The 21,184-nt window shown below is 43.9% G+C and overlaps 1 protein-coding gene and 3 non-coding genes across 4 annotated transcripts in view; all 4 read right to left on the reverse strand.

The window, feature by feature from the left end:
- The window catches only part of itpr3 (inositol 1,4,5-trisphosphate receptor, type 3), a 39,601-nt gene that overhangs the window by 17,532 nt on the left and 885 nt on the right, over positions 1–21,184 (reverse strand). Inside the window, exons 2-22 of the mRNA XM_061075449.1 lie at positions 13,514–13,584; positions 11,256–11,377; positions 10,957–11,043; positions 9,499–9,657; positions 8,996–9,094; positions 8,633–8,716; positions 8,247–8,489; positions 8,096–8,132; positions 7,583–7,727; positions 7,408–7,507; positions 6,593–6,753; positions 6,372–6,513; positions 6,123–6,287; positions 4,744–4,916; positions 4,522–4,641; positions 3,829–3,910; positions 3,601–3,716; positions 1,905–2,156; positions 737–881; positions 488–632; positions 58–272 (exon numbers count right to left, since the gene is read on the reverse strand). Of these exons, the coding sequence (XP_060931432.1) occupies positions 58–272; positions 488–632; positions 737–881; positions 1,905–2,156; positions 3,601–3,716; positions 3,829–3,910; positions 4,522–4,641; positions 4,744–4,916; positions 6,123–6,287; positions 6,372–6,513; positions 6,593–6,753; positions 7,408–7,507; positions 7,583–7,727; positions 8,096–8,132; positions 8,247–8,489; positions 8,633–8,716; positions 8,996–9,094; positions 9,499–9,657; positions 10,957–11,043; positions 11,256–11,377; positions 13,514–13,584 (2,863 nt within the window). The remainder of the gene's footprint in view (positions 1–57; positions 273–487; positions 633–736; positions 882–1,904; positions 2,157–3,600; positions 3,717–3,828; positions 3,911–4,521; positions 4,642–4,743; positions 4,917–6,122; positions 6,288–6,371; positions 6,514–6,592; positions 6,754–7,407; positions 7,508–7,582; positions 7,728–8,095; positions 8,133–8,246; positions 8,490–8,632; positions 8,717–8,995; positions 9,095–9,498; positions 9,658–10,956; positions 11,044–11,255; positions 11,378–13,513; positions 13,585–21,184) is intronic.
- On the reverse strand, positions 930–1,002 carry trnak-uuu (transfer RNA lysine (anticodon UUU)). Its single transcript has one exon. It is a non-coding gene; the product is annotated as a tRNA-Lys (tRNA).
- trnak-uuu (transfer RNA lysine (anticodon UUU)) lies at positions 1,349–1,421 on the reverse strand. The gene has a single exon. It is a non-coding gene; the product is annotated as a tRNA-Lys (tRNA).
- Positions 2,985–3,057, reverse strand: trnak-uuu (transfer RNA lysine (anticodon UUU)). The gene has a single exon. It is a non-coding gene; the product is annotated as a tRNA-Lys (tRNA).

Raw genomic sequence — 21,184 nt, forward strand, 5'->3', positions numbered from 1 at the left:
GACGCCTGAGCTTCACCAGTGGATGTTTCATCATCATTCATCTGGTATTTCAGTTACCTGTAATATCTCCAGGATCTTCAGCTTCGTGTCCATCACAGTCAGGTCCATCCTGTCAATACTGTCTTTACCAGCTCTCTGTCCATCGAGTCCTAGCCCCGCCCCCAGCCCGGCCCCTCTGGCGCCCGGACCTCCGAATATGGACTGCTTCCTGTTGAGGACCATGGTGGACATCATCTGTCCCATCCCGTGGATGGAGCGCTTCACGTTCTTCCCTTCAGAGACACAAACAGAAACAAGTTAACACAGGGTCAACTGTTCAATGAGATGTGCTTGACGAGAAGAAACTTAGCAGAGCAATTAGAGCAATTATTCATAAAAATCTTTTTCTGTGTATACTCAACATTCTGGAAATATAAATGATCTTATCGCTGCCGTCATTTGAAATGCATCAGTAAGGATTGATGAAGATAAGCAGAGGAAGGAGAACCTGTCCCGTCGTCGTGGAACAGCAGCGCAGCGTGTCCCGGGTTCGGTCGACAGTCGATGATGCCCAGCAGAGTTCTGGTGAGTCTGAGCAGCTCAAAGAAACTGTAGAAACCAAAGTAGATCAGATGTCTGGCCAGACTCACGACCTGGAGAAGAAGAGACACATCGGAGTGATCACCGGGAAGAAAGGAAAACTGGAGGATGGAGAGGGATTAGAATGAAAAGAGAAAGAGCAAGGATCTGGACAAACCTCGTATGTGAGTTTGTTTTTCTCCTCGTTGTGGAACGGGAACTCGTCGTTCAGAACATTGTTGAGATACTCCTCCATGAAGGCCATGGTGTTGGAGAAACGGTTCTTCTTGTTGTACCTGCTGTCGTCCATGTTGGAGTCATAACTGAGGAGAACAGGTATGATAAGAAATTAACTCATAATAGGAGAATATCACCTGAACAGGGACTTGAACCCTGGACCCTCAGATTAAAAGTCTGATGCTCTACCGGCTGAGCTACTCAGGCCTCAGGAAAGTTACATTTCGAAGAAAAAAATTTGATTTAAATACATAAAACAATACAAACAACAAAGACAAAGTACAAGTACATACAGTCGAGCAGTTTATGGGCATCTACAGCAAGGAACATTTTATACCTGTGGTGGAACATTATTAAGCCAGAGTACGTGAGAAAATCTTAATATTTGAGTGATTTGCTTCAAGGCAAACACACTATTCAGGAGCCATAAGGTATCACAGTGAGGGTTCATAAGTGTCCAGTGACATGAGAGTAATTGCAGCCTTCTTCTGATATAACTTGTTTATTTTTCTTAATAGATATCTCAATGTGAGCTCTCTCTAAATGAGAGCGTCGCCTGAACAGGGACTTGAACCCTGGACCCTCAGATTAAAAGTCTGATGCTCTACCGGCTGAGCTATCCAGGCTCTGAGAGACTTGCTTTTGGATGACAAATTTATTCAAAGTCCACTTTACATAAACATACAATACTAACGACACCCATAACCTTCAACTATATACAGTCAGGCAGTCTAGGGGCATCTACAGCAAGGAACACAACTTGTTGGTAACTGTGGTGGTTCAGTACGGTACAAGTTGAGCTCATTCTGTCAGTAGAGTTCGATGAGAATTTACTGACTCGACTCACAACCTGTGAGGGATTACTAACTTCAGAAGATACAGATCCTTGTGTTGATGTTTCACTTCTCATCCAAGAGGCTTCTGCAGTTCTGACTGACTAACTGAGGTTTCAGGTCTGAACCCGTGTTGAGAGTCGTTATGTCAAACCACCAGGTCGCTGTTTTGCACTGTTTTGGAAACTATCAACAATTTCCATGTTGCATATTCTACAGTTAAAGCATTTCCCGTGAATTCCCCATTTCATGGAAGCAGTAATAAAATCTACCAACTCTTTGATGGTGATGGACGTGGGGATCTCGGTCCAGAGGCGGGCGAACTTCACGGGGGTCACCAGCTCCTGGGGGTCCCGGTCCACGTGGGCGTGGAGCATGAGGCGACAGAAGGAAGCTCGCAGGTCGAAGGGCAGCGTCTCGTCCATCATGCACAAGAAGATCAGCTCCACGTCCAGCTGCTTGGAGATCTCGTCGATGGCCAGATACTGACGGTCCAAACACATCCGGGCAAAGAGCTTCAGCTGGTACCTGGGGGGGGGGGAGGTGAGTATTAGTTATATTAGAAATTATTTCACAGACGAATGGGGTCATAGAGGTGAAGATGTCCGAGTAGTTTACAGATGATATTCATGGTTCCTTGAGGATAAATCTAAATGTATTTAGTGACCCAACAGATTAACTTTAGCGCTTTCAACAGGGAAACAATATAAATCATAAATATACTCATACTGTGAGGATTTCAAATTTTAGTTTCTCTATGTGTCTAACTGAACTCTTAACCAAATAAAGATAGGAGTAGTTTTAGCTAGATATTAGGGCCTTCATACAAATTATTAGCAATAACCTTTTGATTCTCAGAATGTTCATTCTTGAAACTAGCTAGAAATGTGTGTGCGTCACAATGATGGTCAGTCTCACAGCTGTCTTGATAAGAGAGACGAGAGAGTTTTGTTATGGTTCATTTGGTGCAGCCGAGATGGCAGGAGCATGACATTTTCTACTCAATGCTAGGTTATGAGACAACATTAGACTGGAAGGATAGAGTTGTCTAGTAACCGGCAGAGTAGCGTAGGAGCATGACGGAGAGCTGCTTCTATGTCACTTCCTGGATTCGGTGACAAGAGGCGTGGGACTGCGGCTGGACCAATAAGGGAGATCCAAAGAGATTTGCGGTGACACCCCTCCCATATTTTATAACCAATCACATCAAATCTACTGTTCAGGAGCCATAAGGGATCATAGTGAGGGTTCATAAGTGTCCAATGACATGAGAGTGAATGAAGACTTCTTCTGTTATAACTTCTTTCTAGCTACTTTATAGAAATCTCAATGTGAGCTCTCTCTAAAGGAGAGCGTCGCCTGAACAGGGACTTAAACCCTGGACCCTCAGATTAAAAGTCTGATGCTCTACCGGCTGAGCTATCCAGGCTCTGAGAGACTACCTTTTGGATGACAAATTTATTCAAAGTCCATAAACATACAATACTAACGACACAGACAACCTTCCACTATATACAGTCAGGCAGTCTAGGGGCATCTACAGCAAGGAACACAACTTCTTTGTACTTGTGGTGGTTCAATACAGTACAAGTTGAACTCATTCTGTCAGTAGAGTTCGATGAGAACTTACTGACTCGACTCACTACCTTATAATTATATCAAACCCCTTCTGTTCGGGGCCATTATTAACTTCCTACTGCTAACTTAATTAGCATAGGCTGTGATAATTGTCCATAGCTATGAATAACTCTTCATTGTATCTTCAATAAAACAATTGATTGAACCAAACCCTTGGATCGGCTTCTCTCATATTTAAGGATAAACGAACACGCCTGACAATACCAAAAGTCGATCCCATGTAAAAAATGTAAACCCTTTTCTTTTGGGGAAGTAAAATACAGTATGTACAGTACAATAACTACAAGGGGACTGTCTGTGGCCACCAGGGGGCGACGTGCTCCCGTGTCTCTACCTGTAGTAGGTGAGGACGTTCTCATCGTGAGCGTTTCCCTGCCGCGCCTCCTGAGCCAGCTGTCGGATTCCCTTCTCCTGTCTCTCATTGGTCTTGTCCGTCCACACCAGCCACACCTACAGGAAATGACATCACGTCTTACACACACTTCACTGTAGATAAACCGACTTGGTGACTTCAGGAAGTTGGGTTCCACAGTCGGGAGACGGACAGAGCGGGTTGACTCACCTCATCATCTTCTCCGTAGTCGTCCATCCCGATGTACTCCCCCTCCACGCCACCAGGGTGCAGCTCCTTCGGGACTCGACGCCTGAAGCCGGCGAAACACAAACAGAGATTTAATATTCAAAAGCAGAATTTAAAGGACACTCACTCAGAGTCTGAAGGGACGTAGCTCACGGCTCAGGATTCCTACTGATTCAGTTAAATATGCTAATGCTAACATAGCTTCAGTCTGTATTATTTTGTGGAAATGCTAATGCTGGCTGGTCAGAGCTATAAACAAATAATATGGCGGGAGTAGCATTAATGTTAGGAACAATATTTACTTTACAAACATATGTTGATGTTGACAATGATATTAAACTACGTGGAGCAAGATTATGATACTTGTTAATTTCATATCTATCATTGAACAATAACAAACAGGAAGCTGCCTTCACTGTCCGTCCTTCTCCAAAATCTTCAAACTATTCAGGACAACTTAACTTTTAGTTATTTTTCTCTAAAAACTGATTCTACAGGTGTTTAACTTTTTATTTCTTCAAGTGATTCATAATAATAAGATGGAGTTGTGATTATAGGTGTATAAACTGAATTGGATCAGTTACCCAGAGGGAAAGCAGCGAATTCACTTGTTTGAAACTTGTAGACGTCCTGTGTAACATTCAGTTATTCAAAGCAGAGATTTGTTTTCCTCACTCTGTCTTGATGAGGATGTCCTGGTTCTTTGGGTCCAGGACACATTTACAGATGAGCTCCTGAGTGACGGGGATGGCCACGTTGTTGGACACACACAGGTCTGACAGGTAGTCCAGAAACCTGCACAAACACACAAACACATATAGTATCTGCAGATCTGACAGGAAGCTGCCTCTCCCCCCCTCATCCCTCCCCCCTTCTCTCCCCCTCCCCCCTGTGTACCTGGGCTCTCGGTTCTTGCGGACCAGGCTGACGAAGGTCTCCACCTCAGTCTTGGTGATGTGTTTCTCCAGCAGCTTGCGGTTGTTGTGTAGCAGAGCGGTGATTGTGTCCTCGGCCAGGATGTCGTACCCGATCTGACTCTGCATCACACCGAACTGCTTGGCTATGTGCTCCTGGGGGGGGGGGGGGCGGAGGGTGAGATATATATATATATTATATATATTATACTGCATTACATTGCATATTGCAATTTGACACTGTTCACTGTTTTGCTTTTTGTATTTTGCATTTCACTTTTTACTTCAGTTTTTATATATTTCATCTTTTATATATTTTTAAATAGATATGTTTATGTCTAAATAAATGCTACCTTGTATAAATATTGAAAAAGTGAGTAAATAAGAAGTAAATTACGGAAGCGTATTGCATTCACAAAATCTCTGGGCAAAGAAGTTCGGTTTGTTCTATTATACTGTCAGGAGGCCTCAGCCGAAAGAGGACACGAGAGATGGTTATTGAATCGGGACATCACACTCGTTTATTTTCCTTCACACTTTTCTCTATCGATAGAACCCCTTTCCGTTAGAACCCCTTTCAAAACAAGAGTCCCAACCACCAACCTGCTTATAACAGGAACTACACATCAATCTTCTATAATAAAGCCACTAACGGGACAAAAATAAAAACTATCCTCTACCTATCTGTAGCATATCCCCCGAAAGATGGTCGAGACTTTCAACTGATGTTTTCAGGTTTATTTGACGCTACGTCTATGGACGCTATACGTCACTTTCAAAATAAAAGCATGGAAAAAAATTTGAGCGAAAAACAGGAAAAAAAAGAGTTCGTAAAACCCAGAGCTTTTTTTACCCAGAGCTTTTTTTATTTTTTCAAGTGAATGCAAATCCCTTCCATAGTAAATATATATTGTTATTATTATTGTTTTTCTTATGTGTGGGTTATTTATTGTGTTTTTATGTTTCTATGTTCATTGTATGAACTAATAACCAGAGCAAATTCCAGGTCGGTGTAAACCTACTTGGCAATAAAAAACTTCTGATTCTGATTTTGAGAGGGCGGGTGGAGGGAACCATCATAGCAAACAGAGGGTGGTTTGATTCCAGTGCATGGATCATCATCATCATCATCATCATCATCATCATCATCATCATCATCATCATCATCATCATCATCATCATCATCATCATCATCATCATCATCATCATCATCATCATCATCAACATCATCATCATCATCATCATCATCATCATCATCATCATCATCATCATCATCATCATCATCATCATCATCATCATCATCATCATCATCATCATCATCATCATCATCATCATCATCATCATCATCCTCCTCATCCTCACCTGGTTCTTCCTGTAGTCCTCCTGTGAGTGTCGGAGGACCCGGTAGCAGAGGCGGAGCATGTACTGGTAGGGGGAGTTCTTCTGGTCGGCGAGCTCCTCCAGGCGCAGCAGAGGCCCCTCCCCTCCCCCCCGGTCTTTGAAGGGAGCCTTCAGGATGCCGAAGATCTGAACACACGTGTGATGTCAGGAGTCAGGTCTGAACATTTCCTCTGTTCCACCATCTCTTGTTCTTCAGTTCTTGGCTCTCACCTGTTTGAGGATGTTCTGCTCTCTCATCAGCTTCTGTCTCTCCCGGTTGGCTTTGCTCATGCTCACCTCCAGCACCGCCTGACCGCTGTTGATGACATCAGCCACGAAGAAAACCACGTCCTCCAACAGCTTGATGGCAAACCTGAGCGACAAGAACATCACGGAACGTTAACTCCTCCTCCTCCAGGTCTGCTGCTGGTCACTGTGGATCTGTGTCCTACCTGCGATCGTTCTGGCTGATGAAGCCCTGGTTGAACTGGTCGACCACGGTGCTCAACATGGCGCTGGCGTCGTTGGCGAAGTCCAGATCTCGGATCTCCATGACAGGAACTGAGACGATGGCGAAGGCCTCCTTGTCCTCCTTCGTGGGACACGTTCCCAGCTGCAGGAGGCCGAGACACAAAGGTTCATACACGTCTCATATCACGTTTTAATGGTTACGCAAGACTTTGTCACGTAAGTTTCCTCTTGATGAACCACATCATCATAACTGGACAAAATTAAAACTTTCCTCTTCTTTATTCCTGTCATGTTTTAAAACGAGCAGCTTTAATCAGTTCACCACTTCAGATAAAAAATGTCTCAACTATTGGTTGGATTAGCACGACATCACTGACATCAACTTGTTGACCCTCTGACTTTTAATCAAGGAGTATGTTTCTTGCAAAACATTTACGGTTTTGCAAGAAACATTTCAAAAACTGTTGGAAGGACTGTGATAAAATGTGGTGTGTGTTCCCCAGAAGCTGAACCGTAATAAAGTTGTTGATCCTACGACTTTTCAGCCGCCATCATCACGTCGACATCTACATTTATCTGTTTGTTTCATGACGGAACAGTCTGTCGGTAAAAGTAAAGATGAGTTTCCACCATTCTCATTTTTAAGAACTGTGTTTTTAAAAGTTATATAAATAAACTGTATAACAATTGTCACAGGAATGTGTTTTCTGCTCACGTTCTACAAGTCTAACTTGAGTTTCATATTCTGCATATTCCTGTAAAGGTCATGAGCACGTGAACCCTGGTGGCGTCTCACCATGAGTCTGATGGGTCTCTCCTCGTCGATGTCGATGGGCACGTTGGTGCTCTGGATCCAGGTGTTGGTGCACAGGTGCCTCAGCCGCACGTACGAGTTCCTGGAAGCGATCGACTCAGTTACACTTTGTTTCAGATCTCAGCTCCACCGAGCGTTAAGTGTCCGTGTCTCTTACCGTGGCACGAAGGAGTCGGTCTTCTGCAGCGTGGTCGGGTCCAGCTCGAACAGAGAGGCGATGTCGTTCCCGTGAGGCACCGCCACCAGCTTGTACTTGATCCTCTCGCCGTGGGAGCGCTTGTTGATACGACTACTGTCCATCTACAGAGAGGTCAGAGGTCAGAGGTCAGGGTGAGGCTGAGGAGGGTAGGCACCGTGTGTTAGTGTCGACGAAGCCAGAAAGGAAACTAAATAATGTGACTTGAGTTTATAAATGAAACACGTCTGCAGACTGATTTGCTTCAGACACTTTAAATCAGTGGTTCCTACCCGAGTGCAGATTTTCAAAAGAGGCTAAAAAGTGATTAAAGCGTAAGGAGGAGAATTGACAGGGACGAGAAGCTGACAGGTCATGTGACTCTGACAGGTCATGTGACGCTGACAGGTCATGTGACTCTGACAGGTCATGTGACTCTGTCAGCGGGCGACTTCAGGGCTGAGCTCACCGAGGTCGAGGCCGAGGTCGAGGTCGGGATCTCTGCGGCGTCTCCTTTATAACCTGGATTCTCCTGTAACGAGAACAGTTTCACCACAACATTAACTGACATGAGGTCATGATCCACGGCGAACACCCAACCTCGCCGTTTCAGTCAGTGCACCCCCTCCAGTGTCGCCGTGGTTACCTCAGCAGCCAGGTAGTTGCCCGTGGCCAGGTGCTTGAAGCGATAGAGGCTGTTCCAGTGGCCCGCCCCCCCACGACACGGGTCATGATGGACGACCTCGACCTCCCACAGAGCGTTGGAGCTGGTCGCCGAGGTCGCCGACTGCCTCAGCGTCGTGCGGAGGAACACGTGCAGTTTGCTCTTGTACTCGTCGCACGTCAGGAACTTCTCCTGCTCGGCGTGAAACAAGCGCACCACATCCCCCTGAGAGAGAGAGAGAGAGAGGGAGAGAGAGAGAGAGGGAATAACAAAGTATTAAAGGACAGTTCTGCAGTGTTTGTATAATACATATATTAATATTTATATAGAGTATAGAGTATATATTGTGTCTGGTGAGTGGTCCTCACTCCTTTGAGGACTTCCTCTCTGTGGTCACTGAACATCATGAACAGGTTGATCTTCCAGCTGGTGTTGCAGTTCACTGAGTTCACCTGCAGGGGGAAGAAGACACACTCATCTTTTCAAAGGAACTGATGAATCATGATTTATTATTGTATATATTATGATGAAAGTTGTTATTTTTCAAAGAAGGAAAAACAACAAAAATATAAACAGACTTAAAATCCCACTAACAATTAGTTTCACTGTTAAAGATCTGATACTTTTCTCATCTCATTATTGAATTTTATTATCAGTGATGCTTTGGTGTGTTATTACGTGTGTGTGTGTGTGTGTGTGTGTGTGTGTGTGTGTGTCTCTCTCTAGCTCACCTCCTTGCAGCCTGGATGGTCGGTCAGTTCGTAGTTTGAAGCGTGAAGCGGTTGACCGGCGTTCACCGGGTTCAGGATGACTTTATCTCCCACAACCACCTGCAACAAGCAACAAGCAACACACACTCATTACATCACTTCTATCACATTACTACTGCTTCTATTAATATTACTCCTTATAAACCACTAATGCAGGTACTATGGCTTCTTTTATTATTACTTCTGCAGGTACGTCTGTTTTGTTTTCATTGTTTATAATATTTTGTCTGTTTTTCTTGCAGTGTGTCATCTATTTGTGTTTCTAAACCAAGTAATTATATTAATTAATCTTATTGTTACTGGCCGTCAGGTGTCAGTAGAGGAAAGGGTCATTTGGAAATCTGCTGTTTTTCTATTTACAAGTATAAAAATCGTGTTCTAATAGTAGCAGAGCAGTAAACGTCAGATAGTCAGTCTAACACTCCCTGTAGTGTGCGATTGTGTAGCAGCAGTTGTGTGTTTACATTGTCTCCGTTGGCGCGGAGCTTCCAGAAGGGCTGGATGAAAAGCCAGGAGCCTTCGTTGCCCGTCCCGTCCAGAGTGACCCGCATGGCGTTCTTCTCCAGCAGAGCCGGCAGCCGCTTGTTCACCGTCAGGTATTTGTTACTCTTCATGTGGAGCAGCTGGAGACACACACAGAAAACACACACGTTTGTGTTTTTCATAAGAAGACAACTGGGTTTTCATTTTTAAACTGTGTCTCTTCTCCTCGCTGGTGATCAACGGGATTCATCGTCTTACTGCAACGATTACTTCTGTTGTGTAACGTCAAGACGAGTCCTATTGTCTATTCTGTATTCTGTCATCACCCTGAACTCACACACGCACACACAGACACACAGACACACACACACACACACACACAGAGCTCAGAGCCACAGACAGAACAGACATCAGACTCACACACTGGAGGTTTCACACTTTTCATTCAGTTTGTGTTTGAACAAGCGAAAGTTCAGTTGCTGTCACTCAAGGTACAAGGAGAGAAAATGTAATCCTCCACTCCTTTGACAAACACACACATGCACGTACACACACACACGTACACACACACACACACACAAATACACACACACACCCTTTCCTACTGTGCAGATGTGCTTCTATCTGCTAGTGTCAATACCAATTGCTTCAGGGCTGTCATCACAATGCACACACACACACACACACACACACACACACACACACACACACACACACACACACACACACACACACAGACACACACACAGACACACACACAGACACACACACAAACACTTCACAGTAATGTTTATTTTAACAATCTGATTCAGTTAGGAACCACACCCGACCTGTATGTGTGAGTGAATGAGTGAGTGAGTGAGTGAGTGTCAGACAGGGTGTGTGTGTGTGTGTGTGTGTCTGTGTGTCTCAATCATACATGTTGCCAGTGTAAAAAGGGGAGGGGTGAGGGGGTGGGGGCGAGAGGTGTGAGTCACCTGGTTGTCATGGCAGCGGGTGGCGCCCTGTCTGCCGTTTGAACACAGATGTGTGTGTTTTGTTGACTGACGTCCACGGACATATTGTCGTTAATGATACACCATGAACAACTATGGTAATAAAAATTGTGTTGATTGACGAGCAGCTGTTTGCTCCATGTGTGTCTGTGATGTGTGAGTCTGTGTGATCGATCCAGTGTTCCAGCTGGTTTCTAATAAATTAATATGAATGATGATGACTTGTCTGTATTTGTCTGTTGTGTCTTTACAGTCGTTCTGTGTCTATTTGTCGTTGTTACATCTTTTTCCTGATCATATAAACCCTTGAACCTTCAGTCATTATGTTTTGTTACTTATCGTTGATCTGTTAAACTTGTTGTTCTGTTTCCTGTTGAGCTGATCGCTCTGAACATCTGTGACAATCGATGATAAAGAATCTTTAAACAAGTTATTCTTATTTACCTGCATGACGGTTCCGTATTTTACAACATCCCCGTGGACCTTCTTGTTTTCTGTCTCGTTCTGCTTCTGCTCCAGGTTGGACGCATGCTGCAAGAGACACACACACACACACATACACACACACACACATACACACACACACAAACACACACACAAGTTTAACATTGCACAAAGAATGGATGCAGAGGGAAACTAGTGCAGCTTCTCAACAGTTCTTAACTGTATGGAATGTGTGTTTGTGTGTGTCTGTTTATGTGTCTGTGTGTGTCTGTTTGTGTGTCTGTGTGTGTGTGTGTCACCTGTAGTTTCTGCAGCAGGACCACGTCACCGATCTTGTCCTTCTCATGTTTGGCTTGTTTCGCTTTCCAGAACTGTTTCTGAGCCGAGTACCGACTCATGGGACAAACCTTAAACAGACAATCTGAGAAACGACAGAACACAACACATATAAAAGGTTTTATCATCTTTATTGTATTAAGTTTTAAACCTGGAGTCACATGACGCCCGGCTGTGATGTCACCCGATGGAGGGATTAGTTCCAGACGGATGATTGGTCAGTGGAGTGTGTGCACCTGGAGCTAATTGGCAGTTTGGGTTTCAGAACATTAAAACTGGTGAAGCATCTGACATTAATCCTATCTCTGAGTGACTGGTTCTTCCACAGAGGTTTTTTTTTTGCTTCCTGCTCTGAAACCAAGTCTTCAAGTCAAAGATCTGATGAACCAGCCAATCAACACACAACGAATCCAACACTTTAAAGTGGGTCTGTGTAGATGTTCAGTGTCGGGAGCTGGTGGGGGGGGTGGTCGCTCAACAGGAAGAGGAAGGAAAGAGCTGCTAATATGAACGTTATCTGTAGAGCAGCAGCGAAATGCTAAAAAATAACACCTTTAATTTACTGTAAAACTGTGAATCACTGATGGGAAACATGGAACACGTCATGTGACACGTCTCCTGTCGAATCACACTTTGCTCTGTGCGTTGGTTTTTGATTTAAACTCAGGATCGCGATTCAACGTTCCCACGAAGTCTCCGTCCTAAAGTCTAGTCTCACCGGCCCCTGCTGTCATTCACACAGTAGCCACGCCCCCAACGCATACAGTGCTCGATGAAGACGAAGCATCGCAAACAACAACATGGAGTTTGCATTGTTAAGACGTTGTGTAACTACAAAGGTGATGAAAACAGGACGAGTGCGGGAGGAGAGAAAGTCAGAAGAACAAACAGAGCTAAAAGGATACGAGAGAAAACCCGACGAGAGCGAGACCAGGTCAATATTTACTCTCCTCCAGCAGATCCTGTATCTTAATAACCTCCCTGTGTGTGTGTGTGTGTGTGTGTGTGTGTGTGTGATGTTGCTCTGGATTTAAACTTTGCTCTACTTCTAAACTAGTTCAACTAAGCGATATCCGGAAACGATATCCAGAAACTCAAACAGAGCAGATGGTAACAAGCTGTCTTTATATATATAAACGTCCGCATGTGTGTGTGTGACTGTGTGTGTGTGTGTGTGTGTGTGATATCTCTGATGATTTAAGCTGGAATCAAATCATGCTCATTTATTTTTCATATTTCATAACGCCACTGGAGCTTTTCTTGGCACCGTCTGGTTTTTACAGCAGAGACGTGACTCAGAGTCAAACTCAACCGATTTCTATCAAATGACTTAAAACCTAAAAAATCCTCGATCTCGATAACAATTAAACAATAAAGACTTTTAGCTGAAGTCTGTCACGACTGTGAATATGACCATGGTTTCATTTGAACACTGAGTTTTAGAAACGCTAAAAAGGAAAAACCTGCAAACGCTGCTGTACTCGTTTTAGTTTGAAATCTCCGGAGCTGCGTTTTATTGTGGAGGGGAAAAACTGAGATGTTTGGAAACGGTGAGGTAGAATCACAACCAGCTGCTGATTGGTTCTGTTCAGTCACATGGTATCGTTCACTGATCTCAGATCATCTCAGATCTTTTGACACCACATGTGATTGTAACCCGAGGTCCTCAGTGAAGGTCCTTTACTTTATAGCTGTGTTGTCTCCTGGTTCTGAACTTACCATCTATTTGATTTGTTTTATAATATTCTATTCATCTTGCTTTTACTTTTTTCTCATCTTTCTATATCTGTGCTTTATTGCTGTGTGATCCTCAAATCGCTTTTTATCTGTTTTCTATTGATTGTCTCGAATTTCACATGCAAAGCAACTTGTAAAGTGTTTTTAAAAAGTGCTCTAATAAAGTTTACTACCATGATCACATGACCCTTTTCAGGAAGAACACAACCAGCATCATCCGGGGTTACAACACAACATGGATCACTTACATGTGTGGCTGGATTATCAGTTGTAAAGAATCAATCAGTGAATTTACTCAGTGAAACGGGATCAACTCAATAAATAAAACATTAGAATAAAACCGTTAATCCTGCAGCTGCTGTTCAGACTTTAACTAGCAGAGATTTATTCAAACATTTAAACCCGGCATCAGCCGGGTCCGACCAGCTGAACCCATACACACTGTGTGTGTATATAAACATATACACAAAGAACACACTCTGACCTCTGAACTTCTTCGGAGGATTCTCCAGATCTCCGGCGGCGGGTTCGACCACACAGCGGTCATCTACCAACCTGTGGGCAGAAGAAGAAGAGACGTTAACCACGGCGTCAGGCAGCTGGAGCGTTAATCCAGGGATCTGCTCACTTTACTTAAAAAAACATTTCTGTGGGTTAATTATAACTTCAAGGGACTTTTTCAAGGTTGGTGGTGGATTTAGATTCAGTTTGAGGAACGAATTATGTTAATGAGCCTCCTCACAAAGAGGAGGGTGGGGGGGTTTCATTTGTGTAAATCCCTTCTACCATCAGTGTTTAGGAAACAGGTGGTGGGGGGGGGGGCTCAGTGGAGACAGACACACACACACTTAGAAGCTCCTTTCAGGCAGCAGACAGAGAGCAGTCAGCAGGATTACCTGTCCATTCATACACACATTAACTGAATGAGCAACTGAGGCCAGGTGTGTGTGTGTGTGTGTGTGTGTGTGTGTGTGTGTGTGTGTGTGTGTGTGTGTTGTTCTCATCTGAAACAGAGCAGGAAGGTAAAGTGATTTTTTTAGTTCATGATGTAGGTGAACTTTTCTCAGGATCCTGATCACACAGGACGTGGCTGGTTCATTTCTCCAGTCGACGGCCGAACCCTTTACAAACCAGGGTTTACAAACCAGTTCAAAACCAAAACCACAGCCTGTAAACAAAGCAGGTGTCTGCTAATGACTGGGAGGAAATATGAGAAGTGTCCATCAATCAGGCTCCAGGACATGTTTCAGATTTTTATGTTAAGGCATAAGGAGATGTTTAAAAGAGATGTGATAATAAAACTTAATAAACTTTATGAAAAACATTATTCTTTCCTTCCTTTTGTTCTGCTGCTACATTTCTTATCTCTTCTTTCTTTCACTTTCTGATATTTTCCAGACAGGTCTTCACTTTTCTCTCTTGTGTGTTTTTCCGTCATCGTTGCTTTAACCTCTTGATTTTCCTTTGCATTCCTTCTTTTTCCACCTCCACTCGTTCATCTTTTCCTTTGTTCTGGTCTTTTACCCTCTGAGGTCTTTCTCTTCGACCGCCCACAGAGATGACAGCAGCCAATCAGGTCTTTTGTGTGGCGTCCAGGTGTGAGCGTGTCTTCCAGGACGCCTCAGGTATGTGGACTTCATCAGCTCGACTGCTCCTCTTTCTCTCTCTCTCTCTCTCTCTCTCTCTCTCTCTCTCTCTCTCTCTCTCTCTCTCTCTCTCTCTATGTCTCTCTCTCTCTTCATCTTCTTTATCCTTCATTAAACTCCTGCCGAGCGTCACCCAATCAAAACATTGAATCTTTAAAACGTTTGGGTTTTGAGTTTTTGCGTCAGACTGATGATTCGTGATATTTCACGTCAGTTCATCCTCTGAACTTATTGTTTTATTTCTCTCGCGCTGCTTTCAGACTTGATCTGAACTACAGAAGATTTCCAGATGTTTTCTGGAGGAGCTGCACGTTCGAGTCAGTTGTTGCTCTGGAAATTTTCTGGATCTTTTCCTGCCGCCTCGTAGTAAAATGTCAGAGTGAGTCTGTGTGAGAGTTCAGCAGGAAAATGTCTGGAGCGTTCACAGTGAGCGAGTGGACGAGTGGATGAGGATTTGTACACGTGACCGGCGTGTGGTTTGTTTTTGTTTTGCCTCCCCCCCCCCCCTCCCTCCACAACAATAGATTTGAATATGGATCCGGACATTTGAATACATGGAGGTGTTTTCCATCTCTGCTGAGAGACAGAAGCTGCAGGATAACAACCCGAGTCCCTTTGGTTTCAGTGTGTCTGTCTCATGAAGACAAAAGGACGATCGAGAGCTTCTGAGCTCAAGCTTCAGTTTAAATGTTTCAAACGCTTCTTTATTCAGATCAGACTGAGAAAATATTTACTTTATGGAACTTAGTATGTGAACAGAGACCCTGAAGGTTAGGGAGTAAAGAATTTTGCCTGAGATAGGCTGTCACCTACGTGGGCATAGTCTACCTATACTCGTCTCTGATTGGTTTATAGACGGCGTCTGACGTTGCTGTGTTGTCAGGTGTGTGTGTGTGTGTGTGTGGGGGGGGTTGTCTTTCTGTTTGAATTGAGAACATGAACGAAGCGCTTTATCTGGTTGCCATAGTAACATCATGATGGTATTACTAGCATTGTCAGCCCCTTCAGCCAAAGTACTCCACAGTACTCCAGTACTCCACAGTACTAGAGTGCTCAACAGTACTCCTGAGTATTACAGTACTACACAGTTCTACAGTACTCCACAGTACTACAGTACTCCACAGTAATCCACAGTACTCAAGTACTCCACAGTACTCCAGTAACCCACAGTACTACAGTACTCCACAGTAATCCACAGTACTCCAGTACTCCACAGTACTCCAGTAACCCACAGTACTCCAGTACTCCAGTACTCTACAGTACTACAGTACTACAGTACTCCACAGTACTACAGTACTCGTCACTAGTTCAAATGGACCAGATGAACGTCCTCGTGGTTCAAGCATTTGATCATCGGAGGTGAAGACTGCAGCTGCTTCCTCTTCTGTTTCTTCTTCTCTTGTTTAATGCTGTCTCTACTTCCTGTGATTGGTCGAAAGTCGTTCCAGAGTTATTTGAGCTGTTCGAGATCAACTGGATCAACTGGTCTCAGAGCTGCTAACGAATCAGACGTGACCTCTGATGTCCTGAAACAGACTTGGAACTGATCAGGCTCATTTGTCAGCTCTTTGATCATCGATCTGAATTCTATATATTTGGTTTTATATGTTTTCTTTTAAGCTATTGTTCTTTGTTATGCAGGTTTCATGCAACATTTGTATAAATCATATTGGTAATGTGATGCTTCCTGAAAGCAGTGTTGGCATCGGCTCAATTAAATCCATCAGATTTTTATGTTAAGGCTCAGAGATTATTTCCAGAGAAATTAATTAAAATATGTAAGATGTCCTGGTTCAGGAGATGTTTAAAAGAGATATGATCAAAACTAAATTAACTTTATGAAAACATTTTTCTTTCCTTCCTTTTGTTCTGCCGCTACATTTCTTATCTTGTCTTTCTTTCACTTCCTGCTATTTCCAGACACTTCTTTACTTTTCTCTCTTGTGTGTTTTTCCGTCATCGTTGCTTTAACCTCTTGATTTTCCTTTGCATTCCTTCTTTTTCTGCCCCTCTTCACCTCCACTCGTTCATCTTTTCCTTTGTTCAGGTCTTTTACCCTCTGAGGTCTTTCTCTTCGACCGCCCACAGAGATGACAGCAGCCAATCAGGTCTTTTGTGTGGAGTCCAGGTGTGAGCGTGTCTTCCAGGACGCCTCAGGTATGTGGACTTCATCAGCTCAACTGCTGCTCTCTCTCTCTCTCTGTCTCTCTCTCTCTCTCTCTCTGTCTCTCTTTCTCTTCATCTTCATTTTCTTTATCTTTCATTAAACTCCCGCCGAGCGTCATCCAATCAAAACATTGAATCTTTAAAATATTTTGACTTTACTTTCTTAGAGTTTTTGCGTCGGACTCATGATTTGTGATATTTGATTTGGGAAAATATGTGGAGCATTCACAGTGAGTGAGTGGACAAGTGGACGAGGATTCGAACACGTGACCGACGTGTGGTTTGTTTTTGTTTTGCCTTCCCCCCCTCCCCCTCCCCCTGTCATGCAGGACAATAGATTTGAATATGAATCCGGACATTTGAATACATGGAGGTGTTTTCCATCTCTGCTGAGAGACAGAAGCTGCAGGACAACAACCCGAGTCCCTTTGGTTTCAGTGTGTCTGTCTCATGAAGACAAAGGGACGATTGGGAGCTTCTGAGCTCAAGCTTCAGTTTAGGTAGTTGTCTTTCTGTTTGAATGGAGAACATGAAAGCGCTTTATCTGGTTGCCATAGTAACATCATGATGGTATTACTAGCAACATCAGCACCTTTAGGCACAGTACTCCACTGTACTACAGTACTCCACAGTACTACAGTACTCCACAGTACTCCACAGTACTACAGTTCTCCACAGTACTACATTACTCCACAGTACTACAGTACTCCACAGTACTCCACAGTACTCCACAGTACTCCACAGTACTACAGTACTCCACAGTATTCCAAAGTACTACAGTACTACAGTACTCGTCACTAGTTCAAATGGATTCCTCTTCTGCTTCTTCTTCTCTTGTTTAATGCTGTCTCTACTTCCTGTGATTGGTCCAGAAGTCATTCCAGAGTTATTTGAGCTGTTCGAGATCAACTGGTCTCAGAGCTGCTAACCAATCAGACGTGACCACTGGAAGTGATCAGGCTCATTTGTCAGCTCTTTGATCAGAAGATGAAATTCTCCTTGATCCCGACGACTTCTCAGGATCCGATGGAACCAGTGTTTTCTTCTTCTTCTTTCAAGAAGTGAGAGGAAACTCAATCATCCCCACTTCACTCCATTTTATCTCCTCCTGACAATTTAGTAATGAATAGAATAATCATCCATCAGCCTCTAACTTGATGTGTAAAGTGCTTCCAGCCTGTTAGTCTGGACCGAGGCTCTGAACCTGTCTCACCGGATATTCAGATTCAGACTAAACTGAAGAGTCCGAAGGTCGGAATCGAACAAGGTGTGAACGAGTCCTGACTGTTCTTTGTGATTTTAGTGTCCGACTCCAGGTGGTGTTTTCTCTGTTTGATTAAACGGGCGGAGGTTCAGGATTATTTACATTTCTGCTTCCTGACTTCCTGCCAGGGGCTGTTACCACGTTTGTGGTTAACAGCTTAAGTGTTTGACTGTTAACTGCAATGTCCCAATATAATAACAATAATAACAAACTAATATAACATAATACTATTATGACACTTATATAATAATAAACACTTGTATTTGAGTAGTGTTCTTCACCTAATAAAAAGTAAATTATAATAAATGTGATATTGCGTCAGAGATATAAAACCCTACAGGTCTTTTTAAGAAGGCTTTAATTTTCTATTTGAAGGAAAATAGAGTTTATTTTCTTCACAGTTTTGGTTCCACATCACAAATTCAGTGTCAGAAGATGTGAGTCGACTTCAGAGATGAGCTCGAGCACTTTCACTTCTGTCGTGATGAACAGATGTTGAACGGAACCAACACTGAGTTTGGGGGCTGATATGAATATATTAATATTAAAAATAACATATCAATGATTATTATGACTTCATATCAGTAAATATAGATGCTGATAATGATTCATCTGTCAACAGATGAATCAGACAGATATTTTCTGACTTCATTCGAAGGAAACAGGAAATGTAAGAGATTAACGGGCTGACGAGCGATAAATGTCCGGAGCGAGTTGACCACGCTCTGACCTTTCAGCTGTCGGGTCGATCTGATTAACAGACGTCTGAACTTTATTCTGGAGGCGACAGGAAGTCAGTGATGTGACATTAAAACTGGGATTGTTTTGTTTTCTTGCAGTTTCCAGCAGCTGCAGAGTGAAAAAGAGAAAAACTCTCTGTTCACACCTGCGTTAACTAACCCACACACATCCTCGTCAGGAGAGAGATCATTTCAGCGTGTGTGTGTGTGTGTGTGTGTGTGTGTGTGTGTGTGTGTGTGTGTGTGTGCACGTGTGTGTGTGAAGCTGCTGTTTTCACTGAGCAAGTGAAAGTCAATGATGGAGTGAAGAGAAACCAAAAAAGGTCAAGATCGAGTCCCACACACCGAACACACACACACACACACTAACACAAACACACACACACACACAGAGAGAGAGACACACAGAGACACACACACCCACCAGACCACAGCACAGGAAACAAACACGCACACACACACTGGCACAATGGAAATCTCTCTTGGACATACTTTGTACCACTTCCTTTTCCTGCCATACAATTAGACTTTGCCGCTGCCACTGTGTGTTTGTGTGTGTGTGTGTGTGTGTGTGTGTGTGTGTGTGTGTGTGTGTGTGTGTGTGTGTGTGTGTGTGTGGTTGGGTGTTAAAGGTTGTATCATAGACTGGGCAGAGCAGACATGGAACAAAAATAAGAATGGGTAGAAAAATAAAATTCCTATGAACGAGAATAAAGTAAGGATGTAACATTGAAAGTCTGCCCCCGCTGGTGAAAGTAGAGAACACACGTCAGGAGACATTTAAAAGAGCCTCAGTTGGAATCTGAAGAAGATCTGAAACATCTCCGGCTCAATAAAGTATGAAAAAATTAATGTAAATCTTCAGCGACTAAACGAGCAGTAGAGCACATTATTTAAAGGAAGGTCAAAAGGTCACTAAAGCATGAGGGGTTCTTCCTCTGGGGAGCAGGAACAAAATTTAAAGGAACCACAACACGTGATTATTGAGATTAAAGAAATGTTGATTGGGCAGAAAATATAATGAACTGAATGTTGTTTACATGGTGTTCAATGTTTTATGTTAAATATGTAAAATGATGAGTCTGTGTGAAGCTGTTTGATTGTCCTGGTGACGGATGAATGATCTCGTCTCTCTGGAGTTTTCCTCTGGTTTCTATCTGCTCTGTGATGTTTGGACTGAAACACACGAGGTTAATTATTGTGAGAATCTCAGAGTTCGATCGATGCTTCAGACTCGAGCCACAGGAGAAACTGAACCGGCACCAGATCCAGGGACCAGATCTGAACCGGCACCAGATCCAGGGACCAGATCTGAACCTTGCAGCAGATCCACGGACCAGATCTGAACCGGCACCAGATCCAGGGACCAGATCTGAACCGGCACCAGATCCACGGACCAGATCTGAACCGGCACCAGATCCACGGACCAGATCTGAACCGGCACCAGATCCAGGGACCAGATCTGAACCGGCACCAGATCCAGGGACCAGATCTGAACCGGCACCAGATCCACGGACCAGATCTCCTCATCCAGCTCCTCTGGGTCCAGACCAACGAAGAAGAACCCACTCCTGCTCATCTTTAAATCCATAACTCCCTCCCCTCTGACCTGTGGGACCTTATCAGCCCCTCCCGGGCCTCAGCTGCTCCTCTCTGCTCTGCACCTCCTCTCTGAAACTCCTCACACCCCCCCCGACAGGACTTCAACTCACAACCCAAACCACGTCTGTCCCTGGATCTGCTTCTCGTCCCTCTGGTCTTCACGTAGTATCACGTACCTAGCAGACAGTAAACCTGCTATAAAATGGCGAGAGCCTCCGTTCCGATCACCACTCAAGGAGTTCTGTTCTCAGGTTCTCGTCACGCTCGACATGGCGTGCACATCCAAACCCTTTCAGGAGGCGCTCTCTCTCTCTCTCTCTCTCTCTCTCTCTCTCTCTCCCCTCGCCAAGTGAGCGCTTCACCCGGGCGTCTCGTTTCCATCGCTGCTGATCTGAGCTGATAAGACCTGGAGTCGTTGGACCCGGGAGGGAGTGAACATGGTTTTCATTCAGATCTCAGACACAAGCCAGATGTCTGTGGGTTTTCTGACCTGCACTGAGCTCTGGATCATCTCCTGAATTATCATGAGGGGCTGAGAAGACACATGTCCGAGTCACGTTCCTCCTGCCGGCCTCTGAGAAGAAGCTGAGGATCTAAAGAGGTTTCACTCTAATGTAGTCCTGAGGTGTTTGTTTCTCCTGTGCTTATTAATGATGTTTTGATCTCCACAGATTAGAAACCAGCCGTGGAATAATCAAACCAAAACATTATCATCATGACTGTTGTCAGGCCGACGG

The sequence above is a fragment of the Limanda limanda genome, chromosome 7 (genome assembly GCF_963576545.1).
Source record: "Limanda limanda chromosome 7, fLimLim1.1, whole genome shotgun sequence".
In the NCBI taxonomy this organism is placed as follows: domain Eukaryota; kingdom Metazoa; phylum Chordata; class Actinopteri; order Pleuronectiformes; family Pleuronectidae; genus Limanda; species Limanda limanda.